Here is a 24721-nt window from a genome sequence, read left to right on the forward strand (position 1 = left end):
CATACCCGCGACCCTAATGAGCATAAGTGACATGGAAAATGGATGGATGGACTGAATTACAGACCTTGGGGTCTTGTTCACGAGTGAGGGAAGGATGAAAAGCGAGATCGCCAGGCAAATGGGTGCGTCGCATGCAGTGATGCGTAGTCTACATCGGTCCGTTGTGGTGAAGAGGGAGCTGAGCCGAAAGGCAAAGCTCTCATTTTACTGGTCGATCTACGTTCCTACCCTCACCTATGGTCATGAGCTTTGGGTAGTGACCGAAAGGACAAGACCCCGGGTACAAGCAGCCAAAATGAGTTTTCTCCGTAGGGTGGCTGGGCTCTCCCTTAGAGATAAAGTGAGAAGCACTGTCATCCGGGAGAGACTTGAAGTGGAACCGCTACTCCTCCGCATTGAGAGGAGCCAGATGAGTTGGCCTGGGCATCTGGTCAGGATGCCTCCCGGACGCCTCCCTGGGGAGGTGTTCAGGGCAAGTCCGACCGGTAAGAGGCCTCGGGGAAGACCCAGGACACGTTGGAGAGACAAATATTCCCAACTGGCCTGGGAATGCCTCAGGATCCGTCGGGAGGAGCTGGACGAAGTGGCCAGGGAGAGGGAAATCTGGGCCTCCCTGCTTAGGCTACTGCTCTCCCGACCCGATCTCGGATAAGCGGTAGAAGATGGAAGGACTGAATTAGTTTTCTTTCTAAATAATCAAAATTCTTAGGAAATTAAATAAATTACTAAAATATTTCATTTTGTGTGTAGTGAATCTGTGTACTGTAGTGCATTACAGTTTCACTTTTTGAATTCCATCCATCCATTTTCTATACCGCTTCTCCTCATTAGAGTCGCGGGGAGCCTATCCCAGCTGATTTCGGGCGACAGGCGGGGTACACCCTGGACTGGTCTCCATATGTGCAGGGCACATATAGCAGATATAGACAAACAACCATTCACACTCACATTCATACCTATGAACAATTTAGGTATTTACAATTTCACCTAACATGCATATTTTTGGAATGTGGGAGGAAACCGGAGTACCAGGAGAAAACCCACACACAGAAATGCCCAAGGGAGAATTGAACCCAGGTCTTCCCGATCTGTAGACTGTTACTGTGTTGGCCACCATGCTAACCACTAGACCACCGTGCAGCCCCACTTTTTGAATTTAACTACTGAAATACATAAACTTTTTAAAGATTTTGTAATTTATTGCGATGTACATGTACAGCTGACTTCGACACTGCAAGAAATGTTTCAAATTTTTGGGTTACCTTATGTACCTTTGTGCTGCAAAAGAGGGGAAACATGCCTTCCAGTGTGAGGCTGTAGCGCAAACGGCAAGCAAAATATGCATCCTGTTAAATAAATGTACAATGTCTGTCAACTCTGAGCATGCATCTATCTCTCAGACTGTGCAGGTGTACCTAATATTGTGGCCTGTGAATGTGTCCAAGAGTTCACAAGACAACCGTGCAACAACTCTCAAAAAGTTCCAATAGCCCACAGGTTGACCTCCCCCCACTTGCCCACATTACCTTGGTAACCACTAACAACACACATGGTCACAGCACAGCAACACACACACACACACACATACATACATAGACATCTTTAAGTGTTTTGATACGACAGACAACGCATTTGTGGACATATACGAGTGCAAGTGATTTTAAGGAGGTATGTGTGCACCATGTCTTCCACATCTCGTCTTGTTAAAGTCAGCTACAGGAACAGAAGCAGCCAGCCAAGTGGGCCTGCGGAGTCCCTCAAAGAACTGCAGGTAGGAGCTCTTTTTGCTCCACTCTAAAGTGCACTGATTGTGTTCATTTCTACACTTGATTATGATGTCTGCAACACTGCAAAACCATTCAATTACAATTACAATGTACAAGGTAGCCACTGCATGAAAAATACAAAGTTTAAATACATTTAGGATTATCTATTTTTTTTTTAATGTAAAATTAAATGTAACTGTAAAGATGCTGACCATACACAAGTGAACCACTGCTGTCTTTAAAATTATCCTGAAATAAATTGTATAATATACCATGTGACGACCTTCCTTAGCTGCAGTGGAATGAAACATAGGTACGATACAAACGAATATCTTTATCATCATTGCCACCTGAACCACAAAAGTAAAAGTGCTCAGTGCATGTTTGCAATGCAAATTGAATACGCAAAAATAATAACAAATAAAAGAACTACATAAAACTCACAGGCACAATCACACATCCCTACCACTCCAACAAAGTATATTACACATGCCACCATTTACATTGTTTTTGTTTGTGTGTTTTAATTAAGAGCAATAACGTCAACTTTATCAACAGTTCTTGAGATTACATATTTACTTACAGTACCTTTCACCACCATGACCCTGCATGTAAATCTGAATTTAACTGTTTTCTTCAAATTGTAATCATCAAATTAAGATAACAAATAGCTTTGCATAAAAGGATGTATCTTAAAAAAAAAAGATTCTAGAAATAACACAAACAGTACATGACAAAGAGTGAGGCCTGCCTGTATTCTGTCAAAATCAATAAAAGCTGATCAGAGGGGAGTTCTCCACCATGAAATAATGAATTTCAATCAATCTCCGTTGTCCGTAATCTAGAGACCCTAGACTTAATTTTCAGGTGAGTTATCCCTTGAGGTGAGTGATAATTGCATTGAGAATTACTACAGGACACTTTGGCCTCTCTGCAATAATTGAAAATACTGTGTCTGTTAGGTGCACCGTGACCATCAGTCCACTAGATAGCAGCATGCTTACAGGCTGATATAGTAGCTGTAACTCTGCATGCATGATCAACGTTATAAATGACTTGAGCAAGTGCCTTTGCAAAAACGTGCCTCCTATTAAAGTAATCAGTCATTCAAGCGTTTGCCTCCTCTTACTTACCACTGAATCTTACCTTCACACGTTTACCCAAAATACTGTATATAATATAAAATATATCAAATATTTCATACAAAGGTGCCCTGCGATTGGCTGGCGACCAGTCCAGGGTGAAGTCAGCTGGGATAGGCTCCAGCATACCCCCGCGACCCTGGAGAGGAGAAGCGGTATAGAAAATGGATGGATGGATTTCATACAAAGTTGCAACTTTGTATGAAATGTTCGACAAAGGCCCTTTTTAGTTCCAGCGTGAGTGGGTGAATTTGGTGCCGACAAATATGAGCGCCTTGGCCACAACCCCACCAAACACTTTGGGATGAAATAGAATAGAATAGCGTTTGGCAGCCAGACCATCCATCAGTAATGTTAAAAAAACATGATCTTTTCTCACTGTAGTTAAGGGTTTTCCAACACTTTTGATTTCATAGTATATTATTATGTTATAGTGCTGCCTTTATGTTGAATGAGAGACAACAACTATGCACCAAAATAAACCGTAGAATTGTCGTAAATTATCACAGTAGTCAGCTTTCATTTTGACAAGCACAAACTTCAAGTTCACATTTAAACACTGACACTTTTGTAAGATATACCTACACCATTAGCAGGAGATGCAATGCAACAGCAGCAGCTTGTGAAGTGCACACTTTCATTCATCTTGACATAGCTTTCTATTAAAATGTCCGCCTTTAGATAGACAGTGATGCTTTGCTGTCACTATACTAATTTGCCAGAGTTTGCGTTATTGTGGTTCTAGTTTGTTGCACTGCATCACACTGAAAAGTGTTTCTTATATTTTGGTGTTCGGTGTTTTTTCATTGCAATGTGAGAAGGGGAAAATTATTAAATTTGAAACACCTCTCAGGATGATGCAGTGCACTGTGCAACACTGCAAACACAAACACAATCACAATCATTTCAAATGAATAGCTCTTTGACAGTGTCAATCAAAACTCAGCAGTACAAGCTTTATAAAGGTAGACTCTTTAATATACTGTAGCTCTTGTATTGGATCTCATTAGATCGTGCAGGTGTAGTTAACTTCGTGGCCAGTGAGTTTACTGTGCTGTATTTTGCAAAAAAATACAAAATAAATCTATCACAGCCTCAGTGAGAAGCCTCTCTTCCTCCCTCTCTACATCCAGCCCTACCTCTCAGATCTCACCATTGCATGTATAATTCAAAGTCACTACCCTGTTTCACGGCAGCTCACAAGCTGACAGTTCAATATGGAAAGTCAGTCATGGTGTATTGAATAATTGATGAAATAACTGCTTTTAAATGCAAAGTTAGGCAATGATTATTTTCAATACAAACCCGTCAGCCGCAGCCATGCAGAGGCAGCTGTATGTCTCTTCTGCTGCGCGTCATCTGCTTTGAAAATGAATGGAATATAATATATTAATCGGTGGGTGGTCGGTGTGTGTGTTTAGTGTGTGTGTGTGTGTGTGTTTTGAGGGCATAAATCTTGTTCCACAATTACTTTTTATGCACCTGCTTTCATCGTAAGGACAAAAAGCAATTTCCCACAACATGAATTATGAGTACTTGGTTTAAGGTGACTGAAGGGTCAGGGTACATTTTCTCAGAAAAACATGCGCCATCGAACATGATGAAAGTAAATCGTGTATATACATGTGTACACTCGTGCAGTGAGGTCCAATTCAAATAGAAGCAATATACTAGGATTTTAGCATTTTGTAGCATTTACTGTAGCTCATGGTGAGCAGAGTACAGCCAGAAACACCTTGTGACTTCGCTCAGCAGTTACATCACCAATAAAGCACTTTCATTCGTGTTAGTCACACAAGCCCAGGCCATAACACTGTTTCCACGATATTTGACACATGATGTGGTATGCTTTGGATTATGCTTCTCTGCAATTACAGTCATCATGATTGCAGATCATTTCATCTGTCTAAAGAATCTGATTCGAGGGCATTAATAAATTCTGCCATCATCCACATCAGTTGTCTTCTTCCACTTTTGATGTTTCTCTTGCTTTACGAATGAAATTGAATAAAAATCAATAAAAATGAAATTTATTTGGCCATGCCATCAGTTTCATAGAATTATGTTGTTTTTCTGGGTTAATAGTGGCTTCCTTCGTGAGCATTGAGATCTCCTAGGACTTCATATAACAGAGGCTGCACCTGATTAATTAACCATAAATCTGCATCCCTATCACTGAGGCCGACGTGATACCTATCTACTATAAACAATATGATACATTCGCTAGGGATGAGCGAGTACACCACTGTCTATATCTGTATCTGTTCACACATCTTAATTATCTGTATCGTATCTGTACCCGGAATGGGCGGGGTATACACCAGAAGTGGGCATGGCTTAACCAGAAATGTGTGGGGCTTAAATCTGTATTATTATTTTAAGTCTGAAATTGACATGGATTGATCAGAAGTTTCTATTTTTATTGTTTATTAATCAGCTATATGTGTACTGTGTAATTGAATTTATGCGTATTTGACGCAGACGCATCATAGCAAGCCACTGCTCTCTGTTACGACGACAGACAGCGGCACAGTGTAGCTCCCCACATAGACTGGTGCTCTGTTATAACTTTATTATGACCTGCAGTTCAAACACCATATATTTATTTCCAACTCTAAACAAACTAAATAAACGTCTCTAGTCCATTTGTCATTGCAAAGACACTTCCTCGTTGTCACGAGACAGACCGCGAGATGCATTCATGGTTCCTTTAACTTAACATATGATTAAACCTAGGTATCAATTACGACACGAGATGGGCACATGAATGCACCAGGGCAGCCGCGGAGCTTTGAGAGTTGTTGTCGTAACACGGACTTTGTTTTTGATATTCAACTAACAGTGTGCGTCTATAAATGTGAGTAACCTGGTTGTCTTTCATTCAATGCTAGACGATGTTTGCACCATGATATTGTATGTGGTTTTTGCCTTAAGCGTCCAGTCGCCGAGCTGGTCACTTACGGCTGAGCAAAGTTAACCTCGTCAGCATTGCCACCAATTCATTATATTGTTAGCATGCTATTTGAATCTACTTAGTGTGCTGCTGATAGCTGAGATGTTACGTTGCTATTCATTTGTGTTCATGTCTAGGGAGGGGCGGTCGCTGTGTGTGACTGGCCAATCACAGAGTGAATACATAATGAAGATTTCCGTCATCACGATTACGGCTAATGAAGAGCTGTACCCGTCTCAGGCTCGTACTCTGCAAAAATGCATTATCTGTAACGTATTGGATCAGGAGTAGTTTTATACGTAGGGTGAATGTTAGGGATGAGCCGGGTACTCGTCTACAATGGGTATCGATATGATTCAATCAAGTTGTGATGCAATACATTTGACATTATTTGATACAGCTCAGTACAGGTGGTCCTCAGTACCGTGTTACGACGATTTGTTGGTTATGAACGTACTGTTGCTACTGCGCTTCCATAAATTAATAATTACTTAATTTTGGTCTGTAAACACAAGACTCATTTGAGAAGTAACTACAGCATGCGCCGGCAGAAGAATTTGAATGATGCATGAATGGAGCGTGTGCCTGGTATACTGTACTGTATATAGTATATAGTTAAATTAAATCATGTCCATATATCCTGGCAGAACGTTGCTATGTAATCCCCTTTAAAAAAAATTGGTCAATTGGATTGCTGTCTGTCATTTGTTATGACTGGATTGCTATTCTTGCCTTATTGTGGCCTCCACAAGAATAGTTTCAGTGTGTTAGCATTTAATGTCACCGCATACAGTATTGAAGGTCTCCAAGGTGTCAAACCTGGTTGACCTCTGTAGGGTAATTACCTTTCCCACTAGAAATCGATTATTTGCTGATTGTTTGCATAACATAATGATAATGCGACAAAGCATACAATAAAGGCCTTGGCGTATTGATATTGTGTTCTTTTGTGAATCAACAATGTATACCAGCAAGTCCACATCTCCAACCCCACAGCTCCTCCTCATCCCTGCCTCCCTCCGTTCCACTGTAAGGTGAGACCAGGGCCGCGATAATTACCTGGCCAACAGACTGTCATCCAACACCACATCATCCTGTTAGCAGCCTCCATTTAGGAAGAACACAGATAATTCCAGGGTAGCAACCGTTCTCACATGGCAAATAAGAAGGCTGATTACTCTCACAGTTTTGCAAAGCCGCTTGTTCTCTGTCTTGTAGTCTTTGTTGGCTACTCTAATTCTCTGATGTCATGAAAAACGAAGCCAATTAGGAGGGCGGACTGGCTTGAAAAGAAGTGTCAGTGTGAAAGGGCAACAACGATGCTGCACTCAGAATATCAAAATGAGGTAAGGTGACCCAAGAGCTCTGAAGTTTCAGACAGCTTGGCTTCTAAGGTCAAATGCAATTAATTTGTCATGCATGATGTGGAATTTAGTAGAACTGTTAGCTGCAAAGAAGCTGGTCTTGAAGGAACATAGTATCTATTCAGTGTCTTAATCAGACGGGTCTTACTTTTTACTGTATTTGAAATGAGGTTTGTTTGTATACTACCATCTAAACAGTATTTCAATAACAACTTATTTTGCCAGCTATGTGTTACATATAGTTGAGCTATGTTTTATGTCCCATATTTTGCAGTATAGGTAGGTTGTCAATGCTGACGATGTGGTAAAAAACAATGCATAGAGCTGCCTAAGGTGAAAATGGGTATTTCTAAGCAATAAAACCAAAAAGTCCTCCAAATGAATTTGTCAAAACAATGCGAGCATTGTATGATGTGGCGCCCCTAGCATTAATTGGAAGAACAAAGTCATGTACAGTCCCTTGTTTATCCCGGTTAATTGTTTCAGACCCGACCGCGATAAGTGGATTTTGAAGTAGGATTCAATATTGATAAACTGATTTTTTTTTTGTAGTTAGAGCATACAAGACCTGTTTATCACTGCAGGGACACAAGACATGGCCATGGCTTGAAGCATAGCACGCTAGCAAGCTAACTAGTTAGCATCCAATTTATTTATTCTAAACTTAAGAAAGGGTTTCAAATGGAGTGGGGAAGTAGGACAAAGTTAGAAGCCAAAAAGGTACACGGAATGGAAGGAGAACTGTTTTTTGCTCTATCATGTCAGACATGCCATGGCGACATGCAGTGTGAAGGTAATGGAATGTAATCTCATGTCTCATCAATGTTTTTGTCAGCCATGGCCTGCCCAACATGTCTGAGTGGAAAAAGGTTTCTCCTCTCATTGGAAGTGTGGAAGTGGTAAGCTGTTGGATCTTACTTTGTCCTTCTTCCCACTCCGTCTGAAACATGTTCCTAAGTTTAGAATAAATAAATTGGAGATGCTATTTATTTAGCTGGGTAGCTTGCTATGCTAGTGGCGGATGTGTTTTATGTCCCTGCCACAATCCCGTAGCCTGCGCAATGTGGTGTAAACAACGAATATTAGGAGTGTAAAGATGACTATGGGGTGTTATTTCATGTGTACGGGGCTCTAATAATGTTAAAAAAACACATTTAGAAAGTCATAAACAGGTTTTCTATGATCTAACTATGAAAATATTCAGTTCATTAATATTGAATCCTACTTTGTGGAAATTCACTTATCGCCGTCGGTTCTTGAACCAATTAACCGCGATAAACAAGGGACGACCGCATATCTATTTTGACCTAAAAAAAAAACCTCACGTGGTGACTTGATTGGGCATGACATACAACTCCTCTGTCCTCCTGCAAATGAGGTGTGAATGCGTACCGTAGAGGAGCCATAGGCGAGTTTGAAGTGGAGAGGCCACCTGTCATGTCTCAGGTGTTTGGGAGACAGCTTTGGAAACAAAGTGTCTCAAAGGTTATCCAGGTAAGAGAACTATTACTTTTACAGGAGTTTATTTCGGGGTTCAATAATTGTAATTCAAGTGAAAAATAGCTGCAAACTATATTCCAATTAATACTGACTTTGGTAATATTCATTTTTTATGTTTAACAGGCTGTTGAAAACATTCTAAATCACTTTCTTAAATATTAGATGAGTTATCAGGCTACATTGTATAACAGTCCCACTGCAATATATTTTATATTTGTTTTCTCCTTAATTAAAGAAGCCTTTGTTTGTTTATAATAAGGATTGTCAGTCCCCATAGCTTATCTCAGGGATAGGATTTGTCTGCATATGAATGCTGTACTTGTTATGACTTTGGTGCTGTCTTCTGTATGTGTTGTATGGAAATAGCCACACACATAATTTTTGTGCACTTGTCATTGCCGGAATCTGTTATAATTGGATTGTGTGGTAACTTTTGACTGAATAATCTTCACTCCATTCCATCTGCATTGTTTGCCGCTGGGCAATCGGTTGTTCACACAATTGGAAGTAATAACAGGGAGGTGTGAAGCAGCTGGTAGCATCTGATGGCTTAGCAAGCTTTTTTTTTCCATGGGGTTAATATGTGATGTGAATGTCTGTTAACGCCACAAGCTTTGAAGGGTAATTTAATGTACCGTCATGTTTAAACATAGTGTTTTGCCGTCTTCACCTGCTCCACCTCCGACCATACATTTGGTGTGGGCGTACTATAGATGGAAATGCCATTATTCTTACACCTGCGACTCGACCATCATTGACACTTTGGAGTCCAACTGTCCATTGTTTTTCTACCGAAATATGGATGCTGCTCCTGGATGCTAGAAAATACACAAAAGTTTTAGAACACCTCAATTTTTCCAGTTATTTGTTCAAGTGCAATGAATAGCCTGAGATGGTACAAAGGTACAGTAAGTGGTGAAGAGGTTAAAAAAAAGGTAAGGTTACCCAAACCTGAAAAATAATGTGTATTTCAGAATTATACAAAAGGCCTGTTTCAGGGACCACAAAATGGGTCGACTATTTAAGCTGTTCAGCAGAAATGGAGGTTGATCAAGCCTTGGCCGTTGGTGCAACTAATTCCTACAGGTGTTCCAAGTTCTGGAGAACTTACTACCTCCTCTGTCTGTATAAAAACAGTGTTCGGAACACACTGCGGTACTATACCCTTGTGAACATCAGTGGAACAGCATTGTACTGTAATGGAGAAAGTCATTTGTTGCTACAAAAATGGCAAGAAAAAAGGGAATTAACAATGGAAGAGAGACAGACCATTTTAGCACTTAAAAATGTAGGTTTTTCCTCCACAAATTGGAGTGTTCTCAAACTTTTGACTGGTAGTGTATTTCATCAGTTAAACGTCTAAGGAAAATGCATATAAATGTACATGTTGTCCTTATGAAAACAAAAAAAAACTTCGTAGGCTGTGCCCTGTCCAAGATTTATTGTCATTAGGGCCGGTTGTAGGTGTGCACATTTGAGGGGTCAGTCAGAAATGTGAAGCAGGCATTATGCATACACAACATGTGTATGTGCCAAAACAGCTACTTATTAACTATACCCCCTCTGTGTGGAGTTTGCATGTTCTCCCCGTGCGTGCGTGGGTTTTCTCCGGGTACTCCGGTTTCCTCCCACATTCCAAAAACATGCATGTTAGGTTAATTGCCGACTCTAAATTGTCCATAGGTATGAATGTGAGCGTGAATGACTTTTTGTCTACATGTGCACTGCGATTGGCTGGCTACTAGTCCAGGGTGTACCCTGCCTCTCGCCCAAAGTAAGCTGGGATAGGCTCCAGCATACCCACAATCCTATTGAGGATAAGCGGCATAGAAAATGAATGGATGGATGGATTTAGTTAACGGGTGGCTTTCTCGGTTTCCTCTGTTTTTAAACCTGACGCCACTCTTGACTCATTTGCATACTAACAGTAATTGGATGTTTACTGAATGAGAGGAGGGAAGTGGGGGCAATCTGGGATGTGAAGACACTTGCAGCGGAGATGGGAGATGAGGAGATGTCTTGTGCTTTTTGTTGTCACCTCTAAAATATTTGATTTGGGGGGGACGGGCAAACCATTTATTGACGAGGACGTTGCCCCCACCCGCTCCAGTGTAGAGCTGGCCCTGATTGTCATGATCTTTAACATTTCAGGAATTATGGATCGACTAATCCAGGGGTTTTGAAAATGTGGCACAGTTAGCCTCCTATTAAAGAATAGGAGCCTGACTGTTTACTCGCTTTCTATAGGAACTACCGTTCAAATCAGTTTATGTTGCCTTTGTCATAACATAGGTTAGCTCAGCAGGTTTGAAAAATATGGTTTTCCTTATTTTCTCAAGCTGCAAGCTGCAAAATTAGTTTATAATTCCCTAAATATGCTTTTGTGTCAGTATGCAAAATAGCTGTGTGGGAAAAGGCAACCTCCAGTCTGACCCCTGTATTTGGAAGTGCTAATAAGCTAAGGTTTCCATAGTGACACACACTTCGCATGGTCAAGTTCTATACCCTAATGAAGAGTAGAGATGTAAAATGTATTTTAGTTTAAGTGCCCAGCTAAACATTATGTGCTACTGATGAAATTGTGCAATTGCTTGTTTTTTGTTATTTGCAATCAACGCAATGTTAAGAGTGCATCAAATTTGGTTGACTTTCCTAATGAAAGTGTCGAGACAATAATTGATTCAGCATACTGTACTGTACAGTATTGGTATATTGGTATAAGCAACTGTCCCCACCCAAGGGCAGAATGTGTCGTGTGTCGTATAAGAGGTGCGATCAGAACAAAATACTAACTTGTCATTCGTTCTACACGCCAAAAGGCTAAATAAGAGAATTGCAATGCAGCTGACACCCTGTGCTAACCCAGGTGTCACCTAATTTATGAGCTGACCTTGTTCCTGTGTTACTAAGCAGCAGAACCAGGCAACCTATTGTACCAAATTTTATTATCACGCCGTTGTAAATACAAGACTATTGTGCAAAAGACATTTCACTGTTATTCCAATCAAAGGTGCACACTTAATCCAAAAACAGATAACAGAAACAGAAAAAGCTGTGACACATTTATAAAATATTAGACAACCTCCCGTTTTCAAAATAAATATACTTTAGGACCAAATGAAAGAGTAAAATGATTATTTTTTAAATAATTCTTTTAATAAAATCACATTTTCAAAATCAGTGAAATAACAACTGATAGTAGATTTCAATAAAACTGGTAGTGTACATGTCACAATGTGAATACATTTGTTTTATACAGTTGATTTTCAGGAATTATTTGTGTTTATGTTCAGGCTACCATCCTTGCACCTTCTGTGCTCCTTCCTAGTTTCATGATTGTATTGCCGTGGCGGTTTTGCACATGTTCAGAGCTGGCGTATACACAGTGGCGGTCATGTTACTAGAAAAACAGTATGGTTATGCACATATAATATAATACAGTACAGGTGTGTATTGTAATGTCTACCCGGATGTTGTAAGGATGACAAGGAGTTGGTCAATCAACATTGTCTTTGTTGCAAAAACAAAACAGGCTACTGTCAGCTGAAACTATGCCAAAACAACATCAGCTAACTCAAGTGTCCTCTCCGTCCTCTTTGGCCTGCACCCACCCACACACACACACACACACATGACTCATGCCCAGTTCACGGCTGTCAGGAATCACAAAACTTTATAACACTACACATAACTGCCAGGTTGGTACAGTATCCTTTAGCATGTTAAAGGATCTGCTCCTATGAAAGCGATGGTAATAACTAAGCAGCATAGTGTTTTTTGTTATTTTAACCTCAGCTCACACAACATGCAAAGAAGTCGAACCTCCATCTAATCTATTATGGTGTGTGCAAAAATAGTCATGGAAAAAATGATTAAACCACCCTTGTTTCTTCAATTTCTTGTTCATTTTAATGCCTGATACAACTAAAGGTACCTTTGTTTGGACAAATATAAATAATGACAACAAAAATAGCACATAATAGTTACATTTTTTGGCAGTACAATGCTATAGCTATCCATGTTTTGGTTATTATCAAGAAAACCATGGAAGTTGCTAGATATCAGCTCTTAAATTAAACTCTTATGAGGTATATTTGTTATCATCATTATATTTGTCCAAACAAATGTACCTTTAGTTGTAGCAGGCATTAAAATAGATCAATAAACTGAATAAAAAAGGGTGGTCTAATCATTTTTTTCATGACTGTACGTCGTCCTGATATTAATATATGATCTGCATCTTTCGATCAGCAAAAGTTAAAGGAGGAACGTGAAGCCAAGCGTGCCCAACTTGATGGACGACATGACTATGTGCTAAGCATCGTGGCGTCGTGCCTGGGATTAGAGAAGTCTGATGTGGAGGATGCCATGCTGGACGGGGATCAGGTGCGATTCCCACCTGATACAATCTGTATTATTTGCAGTCCAACGGTTCTGTTCTGCTGAGTATTTCTAAATAATCCGGGACTGCTTTCAAGATAGGCAGTGTTGTCAGTAATGAAAATACTTGTGTTTTTCCCTTAGCTTGATCGCATGGAGCAGTTCTTTGTGGCTGAAGGGCTTCCACACCTCATGCTTTACTATCAGGAAACTGGGCCAGTGGAAGGAGGTTCATCATATCATTTTTCTGTGTTTTAGTGTATGGACCTGTTTATACTGCGATAATGATGACTCAAGATTAAAATGACTATTTCTATGTTGCAGCATCATCATCATCCTCATATCTACAGCTTCCGCATCCTCCTGGTCACAGCAGAAGGTGTAAAGTGTTTGTGACGGACGGGAGGGATGTAGCCCTGACTGGAGTGTGTGTCTTCTTCACCAGAGCCAACACTTCAAAAGCAATCACTTCTGAAAACATCCACAGAGTGAGTCTGTTTGTAGCAGTTTTGGGGAATCTAAGTATAAAGTAGGGGTGTCAAACCCATTTTTATTGAGGGCCACATTGCAGTTATGACTGTCCTCAGAGGACCACTTGTCAAATATATGAATATAAGCTCATGATATTGTTCCACAATTGCCCATGCATTTGATTATTATATTTTTACTAACAAACTGGTGGATAACTTGCTTTGAAGTGAAAAGAGATGCGAGATTGGCAAGGCGTTAAGCAGACATTCATTCAAGTATTTTTGATAACTTGTTGCATGATCAGGTAATATTCAAGTTTAGAAGATATGCAGGCAGTACAGTTTTTCCGTCAAAATGAAAGAACAAATACATTTAGAAGGAAAAAGGTGAAGTGCATTATTGACACATTATTCCCAGGCATGTTGACCACACAGTCAGGAGATCGTGAAGATTTGGGTTTGAATCTCCGTTGGGCATTTCTGTGTGGAGGTTGCACGCTCTTCGGGTACTTCGGTTTCCTCCCACATTCCAAAAACATGCATGTTAGGTTAATTGGAGACTCTAAATTGTCCATAGGTATGAATGTGAGTGTGAATGGTTGTTTGTCTATATGTGCCCTGCGTCCAGGGTGCCTCTCGCCCGAAGTCAGCTGGGATAGGCTCCAGCATACCCGCGACCCTAGTGAGGATAGGCGGCATAGAAAATGGATGGATGGATATTCCCAGGCTTCAGCGGGCCACATAAAATGATGTGACATCTGGCCCCCAGGCCTTGAGTTTGACACCAGTGGTATAAAGACATCCAATTCTTTTTAGCACCTTTTCAACTTTGATCAAGTTTTTCTTTCATATGCTCTGTAGTAGAATAACATGAATCGCATGCATTTGAAATAAGGCAAATTTCCTATTCTCTGATCTGTTTTTAGATGAGAAAGATGCCATCTTTTTCTTTTGATGTACTGTAAGAGAGAATAAATGATTTGAATGGTAGATAAACAGTGTGGTGATGAAGCAACATTTCATCTCCTCAAAGCTATTTTTATGATGAATCACTGCTAGTTTGTCTTGTCCAGATCCAGCGATACAGTAGGAGACAAACATCAGCCCTTGATTGATTATTTTACAACACATTTTACAACAAATTGAAAATGCTGGTTAGTTTGCCTGTGTCATTGTCATTGTTTTCATACAATATGCTGATAGTCAAGTAAAGTTACATAATGTAACCAAAATATCAGATCTCAGTATGATGCAGTGCACCACTGCAAACTACAACCACAACCAGAATCATAAATATGTTGTTTATTCTTGAGTGTTTCAACTCTTGTATTGCATTTCTGAGATTGTGCATGTGTGCAGAATACCATGGCTGGTGAATGTTTGTGCAGCCCTGTTGTTCAAAATAATAATAGTAAACAGTCACTGTTTACCAAAATGAATTTTTTAAGCATGAGTTTCTCATATACAGTCCTTGTTGCTACGTTCATGATGGGTGGAAAGATATTCTAATTAACAATGTCTAATATTTGTGCTCCGCAGTGCCATACCTCATGCATGCTATGTTTATTTCAGGATGTCAATTTCAATATGTTGGACACTTCAGAAGGAGGTCTTTTAAAAAGCGTAGAGCAGCTGCTCTCTGAGGTCTTCATCCCAACACTAACGAAGATGAACCATGGCTGGGGAGAGCTGGCTAGTCCACAGGCCCAAGCAGTTAAACAGGACTTCATATCATCATTGGAAAATTTTGTGTCTGTTTTGGCCGGGGCACAAGAAAGCCTGCGAGAAAAGGTGGGTTACACACACACGCCTCTTATACTGACATCGTCTGTAAATGTAGAAAATGAAACCAAAAAGAAACCATGTTCTGGCCTATGTCCAGGTTACTTTAAAAGAGTGTGACACATTTGACCTCCGGGTGCTGAAAGGCCCATCAGACTACATGGCAGCAGCCAATAACACAGAGACCATAGAAAAGATAGAAGCCTGCATGAAAGTCTGGATTAAACAGATCGAACAGGTAGGAGATTACTATACCTTCATTTAAACATCATTGCATCTTGAGCTTGTTTTCATCAGAATTTAATAGGATTTCGAATGCAAGGAAGCAGGAAACAGAAGACACAAAAAAGACTGACATTGCACACTGCATCATTTATTTGATCAATTCAGTACCTGTAAAACTGAAAGATTCAATGAATCAAGAGCAACAAATGCTTTTCATTTCCAAGTTCATTAAATGCATTCATTGACCGCCCACAAATTTCCCACCATTTGCACAATTTAATGGATCAATTACTGCTTTTAAAATATATACAGTATATAAACATTACAAACACCGCTTATGATTCCGCAAACTACAATCACAATAACAAACTCTCACTGTGCAACATTACTGTCTTTGTAAAGGTATCTGTCTCCTTCGTTCCTCCTTTCAAGCACCACCGTGACCTGATGAGGCGTTCAAGCGCATTGCATATATCTGAATGTTAGAGGAATGTGTTTTTTTTTTTTAATTTAAGATAGCTGGAAAAAAAGTTGCAAGTGCCAGAACTTTGATAAACAATGACAAAAACTATTGAATTCAAGAAAGAGCAAAGTATGAATTGTAATGTAAAAGTTCCTGACTCAACACACAGGTTTCAGAGGGAATGGTTTGATAGATAGTGAGCCAGGCCAGTGTGCATCATGATGATTGTACCTGCTGCTGACGTTTACAATAAAGTTCAAGTGAGCAAGTATACAACTCTAAACGTCCACGCTTTAACGGACTTGAGTGAAACAGCGTCCGCGAACGTCCACGCTTTAACGGACTTGAGTGAAACAGCGTCCGCGTGGCTCTTCCGTCCTTTCCACCTTCCTCCCCACACTCATGTCTGTGTTTGCTAGTCTTCTATAAAAGTAAAAGTTAGGTTAAATATTATCAATTTTAGGTCATCATTTATATGCATTTCTATTTGTTTTCTGCATGTAAAACTGCAATTATTCCCCATAAAATGTATGTGTTTTGCGTTAATATTATTGGGTGTCTGGAATGGATTCATTGGATTTACATGATTTCATATGGGAAAAAATGGTTTCATTTAGTACTTTTCATTTTTTGTCTGACTTTTTGGAATAAATGAATGATGAAAACTGAGGGTCCACTATATAAGTAATATACCAAAAGGACCTATGTCATTGAAAACTACACAACGATGCATTAGGTTTTAGCTGAGAGTGACCAGCTCAGAAAAGAAGCTGAGGATCTTGGCCCACGGGCAGAGCTGGACCACTGGAAGAAACGCATGTCCCGCTTCAACTACCTTCTGGATCAGCTTAAAAGCCCTGATGTAAAGGCAGTGCTTGGTGTGCTTTTGATGGCTAAATCTAAAATCATCAAGGTGAGATATCATTTGCAGATAGTATTTTCCAATCGTATTTCAAATGGACAAATTGTCTTTGTAAAATCCATGAGGGTTTCTTCCTTCTAGTTGTGGCGGGAACTGGACACCAGGATTACTGATTCAGCAAACGAGGCCAAAGACAACGTCAAGTATCTTTACAGCTTGGAGAAGTTTTGTGATCCTCTTTACAACAGTGACCCTGTAATTCAAACAGGCTACAGTATTTAGAAAAAAACTCAGCAATGCCTGTATTGATATACTGTAGTTATATGAAAATATATTATACATATTTGCTTGATTGCAGGTAGCCATGGTGGATGCCATCCCGGGTCTCATAAATGCTATCAGAATGATTCACAGAATCTCCCACTACTACAATACATCTGAAAAGATTACATCACTCTTTGTCAAGGTAAGCGGCAGAAAACAGAAATGATCCACATGTCGTATTAAGGTGTATAATGCAGCACTTATGCAAGGTCAGGCAAAATGATCTGACACATTTGTAGGTTAAATAAAAGGCAAATAAAGTAAAGAAACAAGAAAATGTTTTTATTTTTGAAAAGTACATATAATGCCATTCTGTTTCATTATGTTTTAAAAATGAAATCAGTCAAATGGGATCCATTATTGTCCACACACTCAATGCAAATCCAGTTGCTCTGAAGTTGGTAACCCATAACAAGATGGTGTTTCGAGCTGGTACGGGATCATGTCTACCAAGATTGAAGTGCAAACGGAACGCTGGTTGTGTTGCAGTTACAGATTTGTTTGTTTTGATAAACATTTCCACAATGAAAGCGCGATGCTCACCAGTCCAATTCATGGCAGCAACTGAAAAAGAAACGAAAAACAATGGCATTATAAAGAAACAAAGCCAAATGGCATTATATGAAAAAAATGGCATTATATGTACTTTTCGAAAATAAAAACACTTTTTTGTTTCTTTACTTTATTTGCCTTTTATTTAACCTACAAATGTGTCAGATCATTTTGCCTGACCCTGTACATAGTAAAATACAGTAACATGTAGACCTCTTAACATTGTTGTCCGTTATATTTTATAGGTAACAAACCAGATGATAACAGCCTGCAAAGGCTACATTACTAATAATGGAGCAAATTCCATTTGGGATCAACCACAACAAGTTGTAGAGGAAAAAATCCAAGCTGCCATCCACTTGAACCAGGTATTCAATGAAAAGTTACCTTGAACAAAGTGTCTTGTTCGTCCTGGAGTCACTGGGTTGTTGCATATTACATGTTCCAGGAGTATCAGCAGTGTTTCCATAAGACCAAGGCCAAGCTCGAGCAAGCTCCAACAGAAAGACAGTTTGACTTCAGTGAGATGTACATTTTTGGGAAGTTTGACACCTTCCAGCGACGACTCCACAAGATACTGGAAATGTTAGCCACCATTTCCACCTACTCGGCCCTGCAGGACTCAAAGATAGAGGGACTGGAGATGGTGGCCACCAGGTTTCAAGTAGGTGGCAAGTTACCAGAGCAAATGTTAAATATGTAGTGTATTCAATGTGTGTGGTTCATATATGTATGTGTGCATTATTATACACTAATTCTTCTCTCATATCTTGGCCATTTTTGCTCTGCCAAAATGTATTTTTTACACTCTAATTAAGCTTAAATGATCGAGGCACTACTGTACATAACATTGATGTGCTTGAGTTTAACGTCTACACACCTTCTCCCACAACACAAACCAACAGGAGGTCATCATCCCAAACCCCTTCCTCACTCACCGTGCAACAAAAATCCGGTTTTGGAAATAAACGCTTACACACTAATATACATGCTAAACAATACTAGCATTTATAACCAGCAAGGTATACTGGGTAACTTCCTGTTGGGGAAGTATGCACGTGGGCTTCCCAGCATGCCTTGTGGGTTATAAATGCTAGTGAAGCTTGCCTTTACTTTTACCTAAATTAACACCAAGACAGAGGAAATGAGATGGGTTTTCTATCAAATTGCTGGGTTTCAACCACGTTTACAACACTTCTGGTGAACAGACGGGGGGCAAACATAAGCCATGGCACATACACACTCAGTATGTTTGTGCAATGTTTTGGAAATTAAAGCGAATAAGGGTGCATGTGGTTGAAATTATTTGCTCCAATTGTGTGTGTACATGGTGTGATGCATGAAGACTAGGGCTGCCATTTGATTAAAAATTATAATCGCTATTTTTTTATAATCCACTATTTGCACACAACCAATTCCAACCATTCCAATGAACCCATTCCACTCCTTCAGGGAGACCATTTTGCACATTCCAGAACATTTTTTTTTCGCAAAATTCACACTTTGTAACACTACTTCCTCTTCTTCTAAGATTACTTTCAACTCCAGAGTTCGCAATTCATTCATGCCATTCCAACATCAAACTGTTCAATACGTTCAGGACATTCAGGCTACCTATTTTTCAGATGACATCATGCAAAATTCTCACTGTTCTGAGTATTAACATACACAGACATACTAGATGTTGCATGCAAGTTAGCATGCTAATGTTAGCATTGTAGCGTTTTTAGCCGATACTTAGTACTATCATGCCAAGTGTTAGCATACTAATGTTAGCATGTTAACATTACTAGCATTAGCATAGTGGCATTTTTAGCCATTTTCATTGGTGTTAACACCGGCAGACACTTAGCGCTATCATGCTAGGTTTTGCATGTTGACATTAGCATTGCTAACATGCTAACATTAGCATAGTAACATTTTAGCCATTCTCATGAGTAGAAACGTATACTTATTTCATGCTATCATGTCAGGTGTTAGCAAGCTAGTGCTAGCATGCTAACATTAGCATAGTAGTATTTTTTTTTTTACATTTTCATAAGTATTAAATGTGCAGACACTTAGTGCTACCATTGTAATCAATAATGCTTTGCAATTGCTTGCTCTACTTTTTTGGTTGATTCCACTTTTTTTCCCCCCTTTGTCCTAAATACTTATATTCATTCTGCATTTCGACACTCACACCTTTCCTGCTCATTTCTGTTTTTCCCTTCGTCTCTTCATTCTGCTTAAGCATTCACACGCAATGTTTTCAGACATTGCCATTCTTTAGTTAATGAAATTAATTAGTTACATGCTATTTTTGACAGCTCTAATGAAGACATAAAATAGTTGAAAACAAGACGATTGAAAAGCAGCGTAAGCGTATCTTCAGCATCAGACATAATGGAAATTATGCTTCTAACATGTCTATTGGCGTTCTTACACCAGATCAGTCTACATGAATACGTTGTTGCATGTGTCCTTCATTGATTCTCTGACAAAAGTCCAAAGTCTGACATCCATAGGGAAGTTTGAGATGAATTTCACGCATTGTTACCGGGCTGCTAGAAGCCTCGGCTCCCGCCTTCTCCGTGGAGTATCGCTGGAGTAGAGCAGGTGGCAAGTATTTTTTTTTTCCAGTTCCAAAAAGGTTTTAACTTTAATTTTAGTATAAATTGTGCTTTTTGTTGCTAAACTGGAACGTGTCCATACTTGGCTCCACTCGACAAGAGAGACAGCCTTAGCAAATGCAGAGGAAGGTGGCTTCTCTACATTTTTTGGTTGTTTCCTGAACTTTTTTCCTGTTACGGTGGACTATTTTAGTAATTGCATTTCCCGAAATACACTTGTGAAAATTTTAAAACCGTTTTAAAAATGGCAAGAATTTACATTTTGCACTGTTGGATCTTAAGGAGGTTCTAAGTGGAGCTTCAAATGCAAAAAGAAGAAATGGGAGCAAGACAAAAAAAAAAAAAAGAGTAAGCAGTTTATTGGAAACAAGCATCCAAGTAAAATAGGTTGCTCAAATGAAAGAGGTGTTCATCAGCTGACCAAACGTTTCAAACCATAAATCGAACAATCCCCTTAAATCCTCCTAAAATAGAAATAAAATGTTGGAAAAAGGACTCAGTGATGACGGAGCAGCGACATTCTTGTTAATCTGAAAAATTGGTGTGAGCATGCTTGATGCCAGTGTTTCCAGGAGGCTAGTGGGAACGTTGCTCCAGGTGGTGAAGATGGCTTCACGGAGGGCATCCATTGTGTGTAACTGATATCCGTTTTTGTAAACTTCCCTTGCCAACCACCCCCAAATGTTCTCAATTGGATTTAAACCAGGGGAAGACGCGGGTTGGTCCAAAAAAGTGACCTTATTCCGCTGGAAGAAGTCCTGGAAGAAGGGATTGTGAACTGCAGCGTTGTTTGTTGGTAAAGCCGGTCGTTACCACACAGATGAGGGCCTTCAGTCATGAGGGATGCAACCTGCAACATCTCCACATAACCAGCTGCCGTTTGTGACGTTGAAGGAGACAAGGCCTTTGAAGACGTTTTTGTCTTCTTAAAACCCTTCTCTGACAGATGTCGTCTGATGGGTATTGGACTGAACACCGCACCAGTAACCACCTTCATTTGGGTGTATGGTCTCGTGTCTTGACGGACAGCCAATCAGATCTTCAGGATTAGGGTCGGTGACATTTTTTTTTGGGTCTACCGCTTGACTTTTTTTCCCCCGTAACCCTCAGGATCTTTGAAGAAGTTTCAAATGACTGTTTTAACCAACCCCAGCAGCAGTGGCGTGCTGCAAGAGGCCTTGCTAATGCAGCTTAACAATCCAACCGTGTTGAACGAGAGAAATCTTTTTTGCCTTTGCCATCAGTAGATCATGACAGTGTGAATACCTGACAGAAAATGACATTCAATCCACATTTTTGCCAAGATTTTGGCTTTTAAAGGCTGTGGTCTTAAACTTTTGAACAGCTGATGGACAGCCTATTTCAATTGAATGCTTGTTTGCAATAAATTGCTTACTCAGAATTATTTTTGTCTCACTCCCATTTCTTCTTTCTGCATTTTCAAACTCATGCAAGAAGGGTGAATGTATGCAGCATTTTTTCTCTGATTTTGCATGACTTGTAGTTACGAATACACTTGTTGGCCTCCTATCTCTTTGAGGCGGGGATGACTAAAACCGGATTTGACTCATGAAACCCAGCAATACCAAATATTCACCTAATTATGGAGATTAGAAGCACAAAAGGGTGGGTTTTCGCACCCTTTCTCAAAATCTGTCAATATGTGGGGTCGTGAATGTGCGGGGATCCTGTTACATGCGGTTGGGCTGGAGCTGTCGGCAGCTTGACCCCCGGTATGCACAGACGAGGTGTTTGGCAAAACAAAAAGTCTTTAATTGTAGAGGTGCAGGGATAAACAAAAGGCGACAGAGGAAAAGCTCTTTGACAAAAAGGTGCAGATAGTCCAGGTAAGTAGATAGTTCACGTGACAGCACTGATTAGGAGACGAGAGACATGAGACCTGAGTCACGAAGACAATGGCAATGAACCAGCGCGGCACGTACGACGGCGCTGGCCTTTTAACCGCCGCAAATGACAATTGCCCGCAGCTGTCCGGCGGCTGTCTCCCCCACCACGCAGGAAGTACAGCTCTCCAAAAATAGGTGTTCTATTGGGTTTAGGTCAGGTGAACGTGGGGGCCAGTCAATGGTATCAATTCCTTCATCCTCCAGGAACTACCTGCATACACTAGCCACATGAGGTCGGGCATTGTCGTGGACCAGGAAGAACCCAGGTCCCACTGCACCAGCGTAGGTTCTGACAATGGGTCCAGGCAGCATAACGTTCAGGCAGCATGTTGCAGGCAGCATAACGTTCTCCACGGCATCTCCAGACCCTTTCACGTCTGTCGCATGTGCTCAGGTTGAACTTGCTCTCATCAGGGAAGAGCACAGGGCACCAGTGGTGTAGTTGCCAATTCTGGTGGTCTATGGCAAATGCCAATCGAGCTCTACGGTGCTGGGCAGTGAGCACAGGGCCCACTACAGGACGTCGAGCCCTCAGGCCACCCTCATGGAGCCTGTTTCTGATTGTTTGGTCAGAAACATTCACACCAGTGGCCTGCTGGAGGTCATTTTGTTGGGCTCTGGCAGTGCTCATCCTGTTCCTCCTTGCACAAAGGAGCAGATATCAATCCTGCTGAGGTTTGAAGGACCTTTTACGGCCCTGTCCAGCTCTCCTGGAGTAACTACCTGTCTCCTGGAATCTCCTCCATGCGTCCAGGTACCGCAGTGATGCCCTGGTCCAGATCTGGGAGGAGATCCCCCAGACACCATCCGTAGTGTCATTAGGAGCATGCCCCGACGTTGTCAGGCATGCGTACAAGCACGTGGGGGCCACACAAACTACTGAGAATCATTTTGAGTTGCTACAATGACATTTTGGCAAAATGGACCAGTGTGCTGCATCATTTTTTCACTTTCATTTTTGGGGTGTCTTTGATTTCCCCCCTCTATAGGGTGATCATTTTCATTTCTATCAAATTATGTGGCATCATTTTGTTACTAATACATCACCCACTTATTATCAGGAAAGATGTTCAAAATCATTTTTCCCCAAGTTTAGATCTGATGTGTTTTTGAAGTGTTCCTTTAATTTTTTTGAGCAGTGTAGTTTTAAAATGAAAGATAAAGGTATTTTCAAGCAAAAATAATCTCTGCTTCTCTGCTTTTAACCCACTAGTGAGGATTAAAGCCAGGAATCATAAAAACACAGTAGGCATTTGAAATTTCCAAAACCAACATTTTTACTAACAAGCTTTATTGTCTAGGGGTATTGTTGCCTTTTTTAATTAGATCTTTACACCTTTTCATTGATAAAATCTGATCTTTTTTGTGCCTGTGCCTTCATGGATAAACAAGACAACAGAAATGCAGGCGAAATGGGAGGTAATGTCCAATTTATAGCATCTGCCTGTTAATCCTAATTCTAAATGACACTAATTTAAAATTAAACAAGTTAAGTTAGAATCCCATTATGGTTGTGGTTGAGCAATAACATTGATTTTGAGAGGTTTGATTATTGTGTATTTTTTCTTTGTTTGTCAGACAATCGTGCTGAATATGAAGACTAAACATTACAGTTTCCTCGACCAGAGAAGAACCGACTTTGATGTTGACTATGAGGAGTTCTGCAAAAGCACCTCTGAGCTTCATGTATGTTAAATATTCATTTATTTAATGCTTACTGACTTATTTTCAGGGACAAATTGCCTGAGAATTTTAATGTAATTGTTTTTTGTTGGGTATTTTTGCACATTCAGGAGGAGCTGAAGAGTTTTATGGATTGCACCTTTGACAAAATTCAAAATACAGAACGAGCGCTTGATGTGCTGAAGAAGTTTGAACGGTAAGCCACTGTTTTCCAGTTCTTCTGCCTCCTTTCATTGCCTGTAATTATCACACCAAGACATAAAAAACTGTAAATGTTAAATGGTTCTGAGGCATTCTTTGAACAGTTAAAGTCATCCATTACTGACATATTATCCATCCATGGTTTTTCTATGCCACTTAACCCTAATTAGGGTCACGGGGGTATCCTGGAGCCTATCCCAGCTGAATTTGGGCGAGAGGCGGGGCACACCCTGGACTGAAGAAACAAGGGTGGTCTAATCATTTTTTCCATGGCTGAAAAAATTTTATTCGATTTGAATGTAGATACACAGGTTACAATATGATTAAAAAACGATACGTTTTAAAAACAGAACGATTTGATACGATTCGATGCAGTGTGCAAACGATAAAATACGGTTTGTTGATGTACACATTAATCTTATATTATAAAATAAAGACGCCAATTATATGAAAGTGGCATTCCTACAGTATTTTCAAATGCGTAAAAGAGCACATTATATCCCCAAGCATGCTGTAATGCACTGGTAAAAATAAA

At 40.1% G+C, this 24721-nt stretch overlaps 1 protein-coding gene across 1 annotated transcript in view; it reads left to right on the forward strand.

Moving 5' to 3' along the window:
• The first annotated feature begins 1681 nt into the window (after window positions 1-1681).
• Window positions 1682-24721, forward strand: part of dnah5 (dynein, axonemal, heavy chain 5) — a 126125-nt gene continuing 103085 nt past the window's right edge. Inside the window, exons 1-14 of the mRNA XM_054781379.1 lie at window positions 1682-1771; window positions 12977-13111; window positions 13250-13334; window positions 13430-13593; window positions 15148-15366; window positions 15458-15595; window positions 16782-16958; window positions 17049-17162; window positions 17266-17373; window positions 18029-18151; window positions 18232-18447; window positions 23695-23721; window positions 23881-23988; window positions 24096-24181. Coding sequence (XP_054637354.1) covers window positions 1682-1771; window positions 12977-13111; window positions 13250-13334; window positions 13430-13593; window positions 15148-15366; window positions 15458-15595; window positions 16782-16958; window positions 17049-17162; window positions 17266-17373; window positions 18029-18151; window positions 18232-18447; window positions 23695-23721; window positions 23881-23988; window positions 24096-24181 — 1790 coding nt within the window. The remainder of the gene's footprint in view (window positions 1772-12976; window positions 13112-13249; window positions 13335-13429; window positions 13594-15147; window positions 15367-15457; window positions 15596-16781; window positions 16959-17048; window positions 17163-17265; window positions 17374-18028; window positions 18152-18231; window positions 18448-23694; window positions 23722-23880; window positions 23989-24095; window positions 24182-24721) is intronic.

The sequence above is a fragment of the Dunckerocampus dactyliophorus genome, chromosome 7, assembly GCF_027744805.1.
Source record: "Dunckerocampus dactyliophorus isolate RoL2022-P2 chromosome 7, RoL_Ddac_1.1, whole genome shotgun sequence".
NCBI lineage: Eukaryota > Metazoa > Chordata > Actinopteri > Syngnathiformes > Syngnathidae > Dunckerocampus > Dunckerocampus dactyliophorus.